General features: G+C 33.4%; 1 protein-coding gene across 2 annotated transcripts in view; it reads right to left on the reverse strand.

The window, feature by feature from the left end:
- Ptprr (protein tyrosine phosphatase receptor type R) overlaps positions 1-17,506 on the reverse strand; it is a 276,029-nt gene that overhangs the window by 67,178 nt on the left and 191,345 nt on the right. For both annotated transcript variants that reach the window (XM_013159524.3, XM_063255140.1), the window contains one exon: positions 1,371-1,557. In XM_013159524.3, coding sequence (XP_013014978.3) covers positions 1,371-1,557 — 187 coding nt within the window. The remainder of the gene's footprint in view (positions 1-1,370; positions 1,558-17,506) is intronic.

Raw genomic sequence — 17,506 nt, forward strand, 5'->3', positions numbered from 1 at the left:
GCTGGTATCTCTAGAAGAAACACCTAAGTATATCTTTGGTTATGAAGTGTGCATGTACATGTATACATGTGCATGTGTGTATGTGAATGGGACTGAATACTGAGCTATCAGGAATGAATACAGTGAATACTATACTAAACTACGAAACCTCTCCAGCAAAGTTTATTTTATTTTGAAGAAGATCTCACTAAATTGCCTAGCTTACCCTCTGAATTTGCAGTCTTTTTGCCTCACTATCTTAAGTAGCTGGGTGTGTGTGATCACTGACTTGTCTAATTTTCTTCACATATAAAAAGATGACACACTACAGAGCTTCATTTTAAAAACTCCACATTTGTATTTTGCTTTGAACACTTAATGGTTGATGGGGCTAGTAGTAAATCTAACCCATTTCTTGATCTTTTCACCATGATCTTGTTTTGACATATCTCAACCGACTCTAGAATGTCCAATTTGTTATACATAATTGATATGGCTTAGAATTCATAACTGATTTAAGATGCAAGGTGATCTATCAAATGTGTATTTTCCTTTAGCAACAATTAGACCGAAGATCTAATCTGACTCCATGTCTCTCTGCATATGTACGTGGAATCATGAATTAATCTATTTCAGCATATTGCTAAGTCTAAAATTATACTTGACATCAAATTTAGCCCATATTTCTTTTTCCTTCCCTGTTTCTTATTTCACTCTAGAGCACAATCTGTGTGCTTGCTGCTCAAGGCAAAAACCTTGGTATCATCCCTCACTTCGTACTTTTTTGGCTGCTTCATCCAGTCAAGCACACATTTTGTGGATTCTTATAGGTTCTTTCCATTTTCACTGCTACTATCTTAGGATAAACCACCATCCTGGTTCAACAGAATTATTTCTAGACTCTCCAAATGCCTCCTTCTAGTGTCTGCACTGCTGTGGATGCAGTAATCTTTCTAAGGCACAACATAAAGTCCATCCTCTTAGAGATACGGGGTTTTGTTTCTTTTATATTTTTGATTTTCAGATGTTTTAACTTCTCACGTTAAGTTCAGTGCTGTACTTAACTGAACAATCTAATTTCCCAAACAGCAACAGCAAATCTATCTCGCAATCCTGAATTGACCCTTTTTTGCCCAGATACTTTCTGCCATGTGTTGCCTGGCCAGTCCTTACACACTCTGCTTCACCTTAGCCACCACTGTGTAGTGTGATCACTTGTCAATAGCTGTTAGATAGAGGGTGGCTCTGGACCCACTGTATTTTACCTTTTGAACTGCAATCATTTGTTTACTGCATGTTGTTTGGACCTGGGACACTTTCTTTTCTGTATTTATCTTGCAATTTTCCAAACTGTATAAAAATATTGAAGAATGAATAAGAAATAGGCTCACCATGAATTCACTTTGGAGTAAGTGCGAACTTGCCACAACGTCCCTCAGTTGTGATCTTGTGAGAATTCTGCTAGCTGACTGCAGGTACTCCATGGCCACCTTCTCCCGGGGGGTGGGTATAGACACAAATGGTTCAACATTCCCCAAACTACTCATGTCCAGTGTAAGAGATACATTGGACCCTCGTCTATATGGGAGAAGAATATTAGCTTTAGACATCACATGAATTATTTCTGTACATGCATATAATGCAGTAAGAATGTTTATGGAAATAAAAAACACTATATATATATATATATATATATATATATATTGTACTACAATTAACTATAGCAATTATTCATAATTCCTTTGTAGGAAATTGACAACTTTATTGTTGGAAATAATTGTGTATTGAGAATCACACTAACATTTAGTAATGAGCATATTCATCACAGAAATAATAGAATGACTAATAATATTAAGTGAAGAATTTAGTATAAGTGAACACATTTGAAATGAGAAATCAGAAGTGACACAAACTGTAATTTACATATATGTCGGAGAGTCCAGTCACCTAATGTTTTTGACATCGATATTCTGTACTCATGAGTTTACTGAACACAGGAGGTGTACAGAAAAAGATCTCTTAAAAATACGATCTATGAGATAACGCATATATTGATTGGCTTGTTTTCAACAGTCTCCAATATATAAATAATTCAAAACATCATGTTATGTGCCATAAAATAATGTTTGTCAATTAAAGCAATGATAAAAATTGAAAGTAACAATCTCTTTGTTTTAGTTCCAGTAATTGAAATTGAAACAGATTTCAAAAGTTTTAAACACACACGCACATACACACACGCACACACACACACATGCTTCATATAAACGAGTCCTAAAAAGATTCTTTCTGTGTCCTCCATTTCTTTATGTGTACAGGTATGTACATGTAGATGTGTGTATATGTATCCATGCCATTGAATTCTGTGATAAATTTTTGAGTCCATAAAAATCAGACCTGAAGATTGAGTTCCAGTCTATTTTCCCTTTATAATTTCTATCCTTTCTTTGTAAAGTGCAGTGGAGTTTTTCACCTTATATAGACTACAGTATGTTTGAAAGAAAGTGTGTAGAACATAACTATCAAACAGCATGTGACAGTGACAGCAAGACTGTCCCTATAAAATAGCATATGAGAGACTGAGAATTGAAGTGAGGTATTATGTCTATAATAACAATTAGACTTAAGGAAACAAAGGTGTGTCAGGAAATTAAACTGGCTTCCAGGTGGTTAGTGTCTCATGGAGGTGGAGAGCTGAGAGCAGCACATCAAGCCAAATAGGAGAGAGAGCAAGAGCAGATTCTAGGGCATGGCAGCTTAATTCCTCCAAATGGTGATTTACAAACTGAGGATGGAGACCATATATAGGTGAGTAGATAGGGCTTAATTTTAAACAGTGAAAAAGTCTGAGACTATTATAACCAAGAAACCTATGGAACAAAAACCCTCTCCGTTGTACACTCACGAATCTGTCCATGGCTGCAGCCTTTGTGGCCTTCTGTAACTTGACATGTAGTGCTATTTTCAATCTCTCCATGGTTTATAATTGTAGTGTTAATTCTTGCCTTCACTTGATTGTTACTTAGATGTTTGGGCACTTATTTTCCTTGTTAATTTTTAGTTATAGTGTGGAAATTAGAGATGACTAAGCTGTTTTTGTTGTGTCTTGAGACAGGGTCTTGGTATGAGTTAGGCTGGAATGAGCTCACTGTAACCCACTAGCCTCAGCTCCCAGCAATCCTCCTGCTTTGGCCTCCTGAGTTCTAGAATTACAGGCATGTGGCACCATACTCGGGTATGTCTGGATTACTAACGGTTGGGAATCTTGATTTTTTTAAATTTGAGACAAACATTATGATAAACTCTTCTAAATATTTCACAGATGCTTTTGCTGGCAACCAATTTGATCATGTATAATATATATATACATACATCACATTAGTTACAGTATTATACATTGTAAAAATATGCAATTCTATTTTTTCTTACTATTTTCCTACTCAAGTTTTCAAAGCATATATGTGTATATGTATGAGTCTTTCAAAATAATTACATGTATTTTTCTTTAAATTCTAATGGCTTTATTACTTTATATGTTTCAACCCTTGTGTTATTTGAAGGATTGATAAATATGTATGCATTTCTACTGTAGTTCTTATTAAGATTTCTTTTTTTCCAATTTTTTATGTTTTGCCTTGTATGTGACTTTCAAAGTATTAATATGGATGACCTGGTTGATTTTGTTTTTCCTCTAGTATTCCCAAAAGATGTTTTCTCATCCTAACCTTATTCTTGACTATTTGCTTTGTTAGGTTAGCATTCTAGATGCCCCATAAAATGTCACCTATCTGAAATGTTCCCGTTTCATTTTTTTTTAACTGTTGGTATAGTTGACAGTTTCTAACTAGGAGGTAAATAACTGAAGAGGCACAAATAATGGAAATACTTTCAGGACAAAAATTTTGTTAAATTTTTAGTAGAAAATCAGTTCTTAAAGTTCTTTAATCCAGTTTCCCTAGCTTTAATTTCATAAAATTCCTTCCTGATTTTGGTTTGTCTTTCAATCTGTTTGTAGTATATTTGTGAGGATATGACTTTTGGTGGTTCATAGCTGTCTTAGTGAGGACTTGGAAGATGCTACCTAACGGATTGCTAATAGAGGCTTTGTGTGTGCGTGCATGTGTGTGGTTCTGAGGATGGAACCTGTGGCTCCCATGCTAGGCCCTCTACCCCCGAGCTACATCTCCAGTCTTTTTAATTTTTTACTTTAAGACAGGGTTTTACTAAATTGCTCATGCCTGCCTTGAACTTGTGATCCTCTTTGCTTCCGCCTCCCAAAAAGCTGGGTTACAGGCATGTGCCCCCATGCTTGGTCAGATGCACTTTAAGCCAATTATTTTCTTCAATATATAGCCTCGAGAAACAAGAGTGTCTTCAGTCTGTCCTTTGAGTGACACCCAGAGATACAGAGGTTTAACAGGTGAGGTTGTTTCCTTTCCGGATGGCCAGAGAATGTGTGTGAAAGCAGTCGTTCAAGTTGGGCCCCGAAGGCAAGTGTTTAATAGGCACATTTTTGGTAGAGGGTTATTTCAGACACATAGCTTGGTAAGAGGTAAAAAATGGGGGAAGAAAACAATAAGACAACTTTGAGAAATGGCAGAGAGGTAGTTTGAACCAAAGCTCCGTGTTATAAAAATGTATTTTGCAGTTGAGGGGCAGGATTATGTAAGAGAGATGAGGGTGAAGCAAGAGTTGTAGAAACTTGCAGGCTTTTATAGGAAAGAGATGACCAAAGTGTCAGGGTACGTCAACTTCTGTTTTGGCTTCCCACACATACCCTGCCCCAGGCTGGGAGATTAAATGTCTATGAGCTCCCATTTAACGTCTGTTTGCTTTAGTAAGTTTTCTAAGGCTTTTGTGGTGATCTGAGAGCTATGGAAGCATTTTCATGTAAAAAGACTTATTAAGGAAGTAAACTGACTTTTGCCTACAAAGGAAGGAAGAAAGGAAACTAACATCTAAAAAATATTTGCCAAACAGCCCTAAGTACATGTTATATTAATATTTACAAAAATATTTGGAAGTACTTTCACCCATTTTACAGGTGAAAAAACACCTAACTTAGAAACCCTATAGAAGAACAAAGATCTAATCCAAGTTAGAATATAAAACTTAAGCCTGAAACTGTTTTGCATCCTAGAGAAAGATGGTGGTGGGGGATTGCGAAGCATTGGCAGGGTGAAGGAGTCCAGCTACCCTGCTAAAGGACTACACTACACAGGTACAAATTTTATCTTTATGAGCAACCTATTCTGGACCCTTCTCTCTCAGATAGAAGCTTTCTTTCTACCAAGAAATATATTCTGCTCTTAAAAAACAAACAAACAAACAAACAAACAAACAAACATATTTTATCTTTATAATCATATTTGAAGATTTGTTTGGGCTTCAAATTCTGTCTCTCTATGTCCTGGTGGTGGACCTTTGGTGAAGTTATTGAGTATCATTGCAACTTGATTTTCTTCTCCTTTATGAGATGAATCATTAAATGTACCCATCTCAGAGGGTTATTACAAAAGTTAGCTCGATAATGTAAGTAAATTGCTTATAAAAAATACTTGGGTTTTATTAATAATAATGATGAATTAGTAATAATAATAATGAGCAGAATCCAACTTAACTCTCACCTTTTGCTTCTCCAAGGAATCTTTTTTGAGATTGCCACAAATACTTGAAAATTATTTTTTACTGAGGTTAATGTTCTGCAATCAATGGATGTCATCTACACATTTGTCACTAAAGAAAAATACATCCTTCTTGATAACCTATTTGTTTTAAAGTTTCCCTTTATTATGGCAGATCCATTTCCCCTGAACCCTAAACTATTCCAGAGCACTTCACCTCCGCACCTCAGACAATGTCTCAAAGTTTAATTATAGAGTTAAACTTGCGCAGGCTATTGACCTTACAGAGAGCGTTTTCCACAAAACAGCCCTTATCATGGTAAGTACTCTCTATCCTGGCCATGAAATATGATGATAGGATGTCATTAACTTGGAAAAATTTCGGCTTTTGTTAATTCTTATTTTCAAGGAACAAATAATATTTAGATTAAGTGAAATATTGTGAAATTAGGAAATCTAATCAGCACAATCAAAATATTAAAATATTTGAACATTTTTAAAATTTATGTCTTACCGCTCGGAGAGAAGCGATTAAATATATCCACCCACATATTTAAAATTTTTCATTGTAAAAATAGCTCACATTCATTATAGGAATTTTATAAAATTTAGACATTTTAAAAAAGATTAAAATCACTCATATTTTTCACTATGATTTTCATCAAAATTTAAATTTTGCTATTTTACAGGCAACAATGCTCATGTTATTGTCTTAATTTTATCTCTTTGGTTAGCTAGGAGGGCAAATACAGTTTTGTTTTTAGGTCTTTACCTTTGACAACTATCTGTTGATACTTTTTCCTAACTTTTATATTGTGGCACTAATGCATTTATTATTGATTACTATGTTTACATGTGTTATTTTTTTCTCAGAAATATCTGTGGCAAATATAGTTTGTTGTCTTAAGATACTAAGAACTGTTTAAGAACTGTTTATATTTATTTTCAAAAAACATATTGATAGTTTCCTTTGTAGTTTACTGCATTGAGCTAATACCCAGAGCTAAGGAAATTTATATTTTTAAAAGTTAATTTTTAATCTATTTGTGATTTATTTTGGGGAATAGTAAAAGGAGAATCTTTAAATTATTTTTTTTCCTCTCAAGTAGATTGTCAATATTTCTGAAACAGTGTACTGAAAAGCCTACAGATGTCTTACATTTTATAAATGTAGGACTGTTAGCTATTTCTAATTAGCTATTGCTAGTGATTTGAAGGAGAAAATAACATCCTACTAAACCAAGAGAAAGCAAACTTGTTCTACTGCATTTATAAGCCAAAATGGCTAGAAGTGAGGACAGAATAAGAAAGACATTTGAAAAACAAAATGAACATAAGTTTAGGAAAAGTTCGAAATAAGACAGGAAAAAATCTGAAGCATTAAGAAACAATAGAAATAACTGGAGACCTAGACTTTAATAAAAATAGTGTGGAAAAGAACACAAACTCTTACTGAAACTTTTGCATCTATATTGTGTAGCCTATTTAATTCTTTCTGATTTCTGTTGGACAAATGGGAACATAATAAAGAGCTTTATCAGGCTTCTGCTGTAGCACCAATTATTATTTATGCCAAAAAATAAATAGTAGGGAGGAAATTCAAAAGATACCAATGCAAACAATTGAAGGAAAAGGCAAATTCTTAAGGAAAGGTAAAAGGAATGTAATAAACAGCATGTTAATTACAATTAAGTGCAAAGGAAAGCGTGTATAAATATTGTGAGCCAGGCCCACATATCCAGTTCAGGAAGAGAATATAAACAACTCTGTTGTAAGTGTTCAATTCTGCATCACCACTTCTAATGACCAAGAAGTGGGAAGAAAACACAGCTAAAAATATACAAACATAGCAACTGAATATTGGTACAACTGACATCAGGCATTTACTTTCTTCCGACAAGGACATTAAACTGGATGTAAGAAGCTAGATTTAGGCAGAAGGAGTACAGTTTCTTTTGTGTAGGGCTCCTGTTCTCAGACATGCTTCATTTTCTGTAGTGTACTTTTTCTTCATCAAGAATCTTGACACTTAAAGCATGACACTTCATTTAGTACCCCAAAAGGAATGGAAATGAGAGTGGCACAAAGTGAAACAAATGATTATTTTGGCTGTAATCTTGCTAGGAAGGTGTGCTTCTTAGACTATTGGACAAAGAAATTACATTTCAGTGGGAAATGGCGGTAGTTGCTTCTCCTGAAGTACTTGAAACGAGAATGGAAAACTATATATTTTAAAGATTAGAAGAGAAATAATAAAGAATGAAAGCAAACAGATTTGACTATTCTAAGTGCTTTTTGGCTTTAAAAAAATACATAATTTGCCCAGATCCATTTTCATCAATATGCACATCTAATCTTACATTGTGAAACTAACCATAACATTGACATCTTTTCCAGATCTGAACACGTGAACCCAAGATGATCAGTTCAACTTTATCTCCCAGTGTGTTATAATAACCGAAAAACAAACATCTGACAATTTTAGCCTGATTATAAGAGCTGAGTTTAATTCCTTCCAACTTAACTTGGTAATTCTTACTTTTTTGTTTGGTTTATGTACACACTTAGTTTTCCAGGAGGACTTTAATTAAATAGAAAGGAAAAGGAAAAAGAAAGTAAAAAGTCTTTGCTCACATGTATAGCAAAGGAGAAAAAAGGTGATGAAATCTTTTACTGTGTGTAGATTGACTGGTTCCTAAAGCTGGCAACTCCAAATTGTATGAATTTTAAATCCCAAGTATTAGTAGCATTTAGCAAAAGTATGCCATTTCTATCTCTTTATTATCAAATAAATTATATAGTAATTACGTAACTCTCTATAAAGTAATTATAATTATCTCTTTCTGAGTCGCTTGATAAAGGAGTAGATTTAAGATAAAATGATACAGAAACGTAGGAAAGTTAAATTATGATGTTTACACAGTGTTACTAAATTCTAGATGTTGAGATAAATGAATAGGTATTAGGACCATATGTAATAAAATTTCCAAAATAAAATCTTGTAGAGTAGAAATGTTAACAAATATAAATGATACCTGGTGTGGGCCCAGATGATCAAGGATCAATAAATCATAAATAAAGATAATAAATAAATTTCACTCTTAAATAAAAACAAAACTTACAGCACAGAGAACATTTTTGGGTGTAGGAAATGATTCATTTCCTTGCCTGAAAGCACTTACTTTACTAGGTAGATTATTGTACTCCCTTTTGAATGATAATGTGAAAGTTTTAAATTTGTACAATGGTATCTGATCTTTTACATGCATAGGAGAAAGCAAACTTTACTATACCCTTATTGTATTATTTGAAACTGAAAATTGAAGCAATTGTTAAAAAATAAACATAGGTTGAAGTCATTACCTTGTTTTTCTAACACTGACCTTAGACCTTAGCTCAAATCAACACTCTGCTGCTGTATTTTAAACTCACTGGGCTCAGACTCCTTAAGCTGCAAATGGAGGTAATGAAACTCACGGGGTTGGTTCCCGTAACAAAAGGTTAGGAAGTAAAAATGTGTGCATTTTCCAGCCTAATCCTGTTTGTACATAATACATATTGGTGAATCACTTCAGTAATAAGGTGGTGATTCTTACTCCATTCTATGCATACATGTCTAGGTGGGAAGAGCTACTTGGGTACGACTGAGAAATGTCTGAGAAAGGCGAGCTGAGAAGCCTGCTTAGTGACTATGAGTTTGCAGCAATATTACATATGTATCAGTGGTCACCTAGGTTTGCACCATTTTTCATACCTCATGCACTTGACATTTGTTTTTTGCCTCTTTACAATTAGCAGTGCTTTTTTCTCCCTGATCCAAATATAAGGCGTGTTCATTGGAGAAAAACTAAAAACAAAAACAGATGTAAAGAAAGAAAAAAAAACCCTCATGATATTATTCTTTTAGCAACTTCTAGTAATGCTTTTTTATGTCCTTAAAGTTTTTAATAATAATTACTCAATATACTCTTTGATGATTATTTTTAATAAACTAAGTGTATCATGTCTCAAGTTTATCTAAGCAAACAAACAAAAAAATGATTTTCCAACATTCCTTAATATTCTATTACATGCATGTCCTGTTGCTTATTATTAATCAAAATCTTATCTTTTGGGTAAAAAATTATTTTCAGTTTTTCACCATTATAAACAAAATTGCAGTTGTATCTAAACATGCAGCGCATTCACATTATTTAAGGAGCTTAAACTCAGAATCTCTGAGTCTGGAGAGGTCACTGGGCACATGGACTGTGGAGGAAGCAGGTAGGCAGACCCTTTGGGGCCTGGGCACATTGATTTAGCTCTGCCTTCTTATTCGGTGGCTCCCTGGCAAGACTTTTCACCTCCAAAATCTCTTAGTTCAATGTGTTTTATTCCAGATTTCATGAGAATAATGTAAGAGCACTGCAAATATGACAGTAAAACCTGTAACCAGCTGGCCTTTCCCATCAGGGTGCTCTCTGACATCTTTCTGTGTATTTCTCCAGCTTCATCTCCTGTCACATACCGGCCATTTCTGTGTCAGAAACAGGCACTCACCTGAAGCTTTGTTCTCTGGGCCTCAAATGAGCTTACTCCAACTATTTCAGGTTCATTTTTACATAAGTAGAGGCTTCTTCATAGAGAAAATTTTCTAGTGTATCTCTAATATACATCATAGTTACTAGAAATTATTTGCCTTGAAATGTTACTCTTTAAGGGCAAAGGCTGATTCCAATTATCCTTCTCTAACCACTGAACAAATGTGTTGCTTGCATGGATGAATGGCTGTAAATAAATGAGTTCAGACAGTGCTACATAACGTTACTGTGCTTTGAAAGCTATTCCAAACCTCATGGAAATAGAATTGGGAGATCATGTTTAGACAAGAGTTTTAAGTTTTAGAGTGAAGAAGGCATGTTAACATAGGTCTGATAAATGCTACAGAAGAGATTGAGTGTTACTTAAGAATTAATGAAATTTAGTGATTTTGTTCATACAAAAAATGTAATTATTTGGTTTGTAACCAAGTATGATTAATTTTTAGCCTTTTTTGGTGTTTGGAATTGTTTTGACTGTCACTCATGGTGAGGGGGCTGTATCTCTTTTTAGAAAAATAGCAAAATAATTAGAGCTCTAATTTTAGCTCACAAGTTTAGCTTTGTCTAGTTCATATAATTAGTTAAGAGAAAGATCATATTGAAAGAAATTTTTAATTCTCAATACATAAGATATTCTTTCTGAAATGAGAAATCAAGCTGATTTATATACAGATACAGGTAGCACAATACAATCAACTTCTTGTCTCTTTAAAAAGCAACCACTAAAGAATCCTTTTGGTATTGACCATTACAGCATATGTATACATTTTTTTCAAGAGTAGAAATGACACTCATGACTATAGTTACCCACTTAATTCAGTTGAAACATGAATCATCAGAAAATATACAACATTCTTACTTTACAAAGCACACAACAAACTAGAAATTCTTTAAGGTAACAATGCAAAAACTCACAGTTAAAATCTTACTTACTGGGCACATTGACTTAGCTCCTCCCTCTTTATCAGGCACAAGGAAAACAATTCTACTCTTCTCATGTCTTATTCTGCATTGTACTGAAGATTTTAGCCAGAGAAATTAGATTAAAAAATGAAACAAAGGAAAACTAGACTGGAAAGGTAGTTAAACTGTCTCTATTTACAGATGACCAGATTTGATGCATTAGAGAACTACAAAGAATCCACAAAAACTAAAATAATAATAAAATTCCACAATGTTACATTATATGATATCAAGGTAAGAAATCAATAGCAATTTCTAGAGACTGCCAATGGGTAATTTGAAAATGAAATTAAGAAAATAATTCCATTTATAATATTATATAGAAGAATAAAAGACACAGGAAAAAATTCTCTCAGAAGTATAAGACATATGTTGAACTACATAAACATCAATAAAAGAAATTAAAGATGAAAATAAATGGAAGGATATATAATGTTGATATGTTCAAAGAATTACTATTAAGATGGCCATAGTTATTGAAATTGATCTTCAGATTCAGCATTATCCCTGTCAAAATCTTAGCTGTTTTTTTGTTTCAGAAATTGACAAATGATTCTAAAACTCATACAAATGCAAGGAACTCAAAGTAGCCATAATTATCTTGAAAAAGAATAAAGATGGAGGAGTTGTAGTTTTTGAGTTTTTATCTTACTACAAAGTTACACTAACAAAAACAATGAAGTATTAGCATAAGGATGGACATATAGATCAATAGAATGGATCAAGAATGCAAAAATAAATACGAAGAGAAATAAAAATCACAAGGAAATGTTATTTCATGCATGATGAGATGGCTATAATAAAACACCAAATGTTGGTGGAAATGTGGAGAAATTGGAACTGCCATACATTGCTGGTGGGGATACAAAATTGTCCACTTACTTAGGAAAATGTTTGGTAGTGCCTCAAAAAGTTAAACCTAGAGTAATATATAACACAGCAATTCCATTAACAGATACTCATGGGAAATGAAAGCTTATTTGACCCAACAACTTGTACAAAATGTTCATAGAAGACCTAAATGTCCATGGTAATGGATAAACAAAGCATGATATATTCATAGAGTAGAATAAAATAGAACAGAATAGAATAGAACAGAATATGCTATGAAAAAGATAAATGCAATATAGATGAACCTTGAAAATATTATGCAAAATAATAGAAGCCTGACACAAAAGGCCAAGTGATTCTACTTATATGAAATGTCCAGATTAAGTAACTCTACAAAGATAAAAAGCAGGTGGGAGTTGCCAGAGGTTGAGTAGGAAACTGAGAAATAAATGCTTGCTGGGGGCTGTTGAAGTTGGAAATTGACCACACATGCAGGGCTGGAGCATGGCCTGCAGGACTAGGGCATGGTCTTAATAAGAACAAAGAGTGCCCAGTGCAAGTCATGTGAAACAACTGCTTCAGCCCAGAGAACACTTCGCACCAAGGCAATCCCAAAATTGGGTCGCCAGGACAACAGGATATCATGTAATATTAAGTTGCTGAAATTATAATATTATCTAGAAGAATAAAAGACATCAACCAGGGTACAACATCTACCTTTATCTAAAATAAACTCTCAGTCAAAATGATAAAAACCTACTGTTTCCAGAATTTCCCCAAATATTTGGCCAAGAATGATGTTTTATTTAAATATATATTCATCTGTTTGTACAGTGTTCATTTAAAAGTATACCACCCACCCATGCAGTTGTGGGCTTTGATCAGTTGAGACACTTTGTGAAAAAACTAGGATGACCATTGCCCTCTACAACACTGGCCTTTCACCTTGGAATTTCAGTGTAGAGAGTTATTTCTTTTTGACCAGCAAAGAGTCAAAGAGTTTTCTAACTTACTATAGGGTCACAGATTGTATTTAAAGTATTATCACTCAGGTGGAAGGAAGGAAGGTGCAATAACCTGGAGGAAGTGTGTTAGTGATAAATGGAGAGGAGGCCTTTGATTTGATCGCTATGGTCATATTCCTGCCAAGGTCAGTATACAATCATGTTATCAGGGGTGTCTCACACAAAGATGCGTGTTTAAATACAGTACAAATCATTGAATGTAGTTTCTAGCGTTAAAATAAGCCTTACTTTTCAACTACCTGGTATTTGTTGATTGATGATATTTATAATAATTCACTTTTACTTCTCATTCACTGACAGAAGCAATAATTATAGGATAGCTCTGAAAATCACCAAGTAGTTACTCATCTAACTATAGACAGCATGCATAGCAAGCAAAGCAAAGAATCTGACTTTTAGGGGGCTGGAGGTTTAGCTCAGCGGCAATAAGCACCTGCCTTGCAAGCAGGCGGTCGTGAGTTCGATCCCCGGTACCGATAAAAATGAAAAAGACAAAAAAAAAAAAAAAAAAAAAAAAAAAAAAGAATCTGACTTTTGATAGTGTTACATTAGCCATATAATGTCTATGGACTTGCAAAAAGAATATTTCTAGAATGAAATATAAACATTTTAAGGAGTGAAATTTGTCATATAAAGAATACTTTTATGTTAGCCATAAGAAATAACCCTATGCTTTTTAAAAAGTGAAAATGTTCTAAATTAACATCTTTTAACCAAATAAAACAGGATGAAAAATTTCTCTGAAGCAATTTCCAATTAATTTTCTAGAAATAGATAAGATTTTGATATAAAGTTAAAACTATGATTTTCATTTCCTAATGACAGAGACTTCAGGCATCTTTCATGGACTTACTGGCTACTCATATATCTTCTGTAAAGAGATGTCTATTTAAAACCTTTGACCATTTTAAATTGAGGTTTTTTTTCCATTTTTTGTAGTTGTAGAGTTTTTTACATATCATGAATACTAGAGTCACGTATATGATTTGCAAATACTCCCTTCTGCCTTGTGGATTGCCTTTTTCCTTTTTTGATAAAAACTGTGCTGGTTAATTTTATGTCTCAACTGAACTGGGCCATAGGATGCTGAGACATTTGGTAATATATTATTTCTGAGTATTTCTGTGAGGGTGTTTTGATTAGAATAACATTTAAATCAGTGTCATATTGAGTAAAGCAGGTTGACCTCTTTATAATGTCAGGGAGCCTCATCTGATCAATTGAAGGCCTAAATAATTTTTTTTCTTTTTTTTTGGTATCGAGTATCAAACTCACAACCTAGCGCTTGCCAAGCAGGCACTTGTGCTGCTGAGCTAAACCACAGGCCCTAAAATTTATTTTAAAAGAGTGCTGATCCTCCCCTAATTAAGAGAGAGATCCTCTGGCTTGATGACTTTTGGAATGGGATTCTGGCTTTTTCCTGTCTTTAGACTCAAAGTGAAACAACTTTTTCTGGATCCCAACTGCTGGCCTTCAGACTAGAACTATGCCATTGACTCTCTTGGGTCTCCCGTTTATTGAGTCACTCTGATGATGTAGAAACTTTCCAGTTTCTTTAATTTTGTGGACCAGTGCCTTATAATAAATGTCTTCATACTCCTTTCCTCACACAGGCACACAAGTACACACACACACACACACACACACACACACACAAAGTTGGTTTTGTGTCTCTGGAGAACACTGGCTAATAAAATATCCTTTGATTGTTGTGTTTTTGGTGCCATAACTGAAATCTTACATAATCTCAAAATATGAAGATTTGCATCTGTGCTTTCTCCTAAGCATTTATAGTTTTAGCTCTGATACGTAGGCCTTTGATCCAGCAAGATAGAAGCTGTGTACTGTGGGACACCCTTCATACAAAGAAGCAAGATCACTGCTTCTGTGCACATTCATTATCTGTTGACATACATCTTCTGGAAAAAGTATAAAAATATTTAAGGCAGTGATAAATACCAGATTTAAAATAGTGCTTGTCTTAGTAGAGATTGTGGAGAATTAGACTAAAATCAGTTTCTATTTTATTTGTAATGTTTCATTAAAGTAGAAAGTATAAGCACGCATGTTTATTATGTAATTCTCTCTATAATACATATCTGTGAATGAATATATATTGTGATAAAAGGTACAGAAAAATTTCAAGAATCACATGGAGATGTTAACCAGGTAGCTGTTATTCTGTACGAAAGTAAAGTAGACATTTCTTATCTACATACTATTCATTCTAATGAAAATAACAATATGAATTTCACAAATAAAAATATATGTTTATTGATAAATGTATATTTATAGGTATTTATTTCCAATTATTTTTGCTAGAACAAAATGTTACAAATGGGTATTCTTTATTTTCAGATAAATTTCTCTGATATATTCAGTATGGCAAAAATAAATTTTCTTTATTATATATAGAATTACAGAAAACAACCTTTCAAAATCTCTTTTATTTTTTCTTTCATCAGCTTCTAAGTCATTATAACACCACAGAGGTAGAAGAATATTGGAATTAAATCAAACTAGAGAAGACTTAGATTGAGTCTGTCACTTTTGCACTTTAAATTTATCTTTCATTTCCAAGTAGAATTAATAGTAATTTTCATTTTTCCCTATTGTCTGCCCTTATAAATAAAAATAAAAAATTAAATGCACCTCATCTGAAGTTTATAAATTATATCCATGGACTGCTATATTTATCAAAAATTACGCTTTTTAATATATACTCATAAAAATTATGAAGTATTTATGTAATATGAAGGCAAGAAAAATAATTAAAAGGCAAATTTTAAAGTGTTCTTCCTTCATTCATCTTATTTCATGATGTGCACATGTACCACTTTGAGACCACTGCCTTAATTATATAAACATGAGGTGAGAATGGCACCTGCTTTCTACCTCCTTGGATCTATAATACAGGAAGCACCTTGGGGTGCTATCCCAAAGCCCTCACATATCAGCTATCTTTGCTAGTCACAAAAGATTGTGTAGATAACTTTGCATGCCTATCACTGACACTTTCAGCCTGCTCTCTGGAAATGCAACTGGTAATCATTAAGTTTTCATTGCAAGAATTTGCCATGCAAATGACTTCTATGCGGACAAAATTAAAATATTCCAAATTGAATATATTGAGATACTTCTCTAAGGCAAATGACAGTGGAAAATATGCAAAAACAGGTTTTTTAACAACAGCTATAAGAATATTCCTTGTCTCTAGCAAACTTATTTTCCCTTAGGTATTGTTTTATAAATTCATTCATTATTTATTACCACAAGAGATTTTTTATTTGTAAAAGAATAAAACAAAGCATACCAAAACAAAACAGAACAAAACACATCAGAGGAAAACAACACAAATAACATAGGACTTCAAGACAAGACAACAGGAAATCAACAGTGGCTACCATAATGTCTTTTGTTTTCTTCAAAACACTTGTCCATACCTTCATACACAATAAATTAATACAAAACAAAATAGCATAAAAGCAATCAAAACAAAAGAATGAGAGCCGTATGGGCCTTTAAAACCAGACAATAGGAAATCAACAATGGCTATCACAGTGTCTCTTGTCTTCTTCAAAATAGCTGTCCACACCCTTCAAACATATCAAAAGCAAATAACTAAAATACACTAAAACCATTCAAAACCAAGAATAAAAGCATTATTAGACCTCAAAACAAAGTGATCTTTTAACATATAAATCCAGTATTTATCTGGATAACTCTATAATCTAAGATATTTATCTTTATTACATAACAAAGACATGATTCTATACCTGATGTAATAATGAACAAAGAAAATCTTATTATTATTATTTTGCATTCTAAACAAAAGAAGAATGTTAAGATTGAATAATTTTCAGTGCCAACTAACTGCAATCTGGTCATGTTAAGCAAGTGCTGAGCCACACTCGTGATACTATTCTGAATATATGGTTATATCAGAAGGAATATAAAATGAGAAATATAAAACCAAATCTAACAACTGATAGACACTAGCAAGGAAAATAGGGGCAGAGTTAAAAGATTTAGCAAATAAGAATAGAGGGCACTGAGTTAGATGTTAAAAAATTAGCTCTAATTTTCACATTTGTATAATTTCACAGCACATTCTGGGCATCTTGATAAAAACACTATGGGATGTTGCACAAATTCACATACAGAACATATCCTGTATATACGGAATGCCTGGCAACCCTAACAGGATGGAAAACAATCTATCTCAATTCTTTCCATGTACCTATATGTTTCTTTCATGCATGGAAAGGATTTATAGTCATGGAAGGAAAATGAAAATTAAGTACTCAGAGATTTCAAAGATTGACTAGAAGTGCATTGTTCTTTGTTTTCACTGAGTCTAAAAGAATAGAAAATAGTATTTGTCTTTACTGTGTAATCAGAATTATAAAATTTGAATGTAGTCAGTGAATTGGCTGTAATAATGGTTATCTGTACCTGATATGAATACATGTCTGTGCTAAGAAATAAAAAATAAAATGCTTTT

This window comes from Cavia porcellus, unplaced genomic scaffold, assembly GCF_034190915.1.
Source record: "Cavia porcellus strain 051 isolate PalLab524CR breed Dunkin Hartley unplaced genomic scaffold, mCavPor4.1 scaffold_8, whole genome shotgun sequence".
NCBI lineage: Eukaryota > Metazoa > Chordata > Mammalia > Rodentia > Caviidae > Cavia > Cavia porcellus.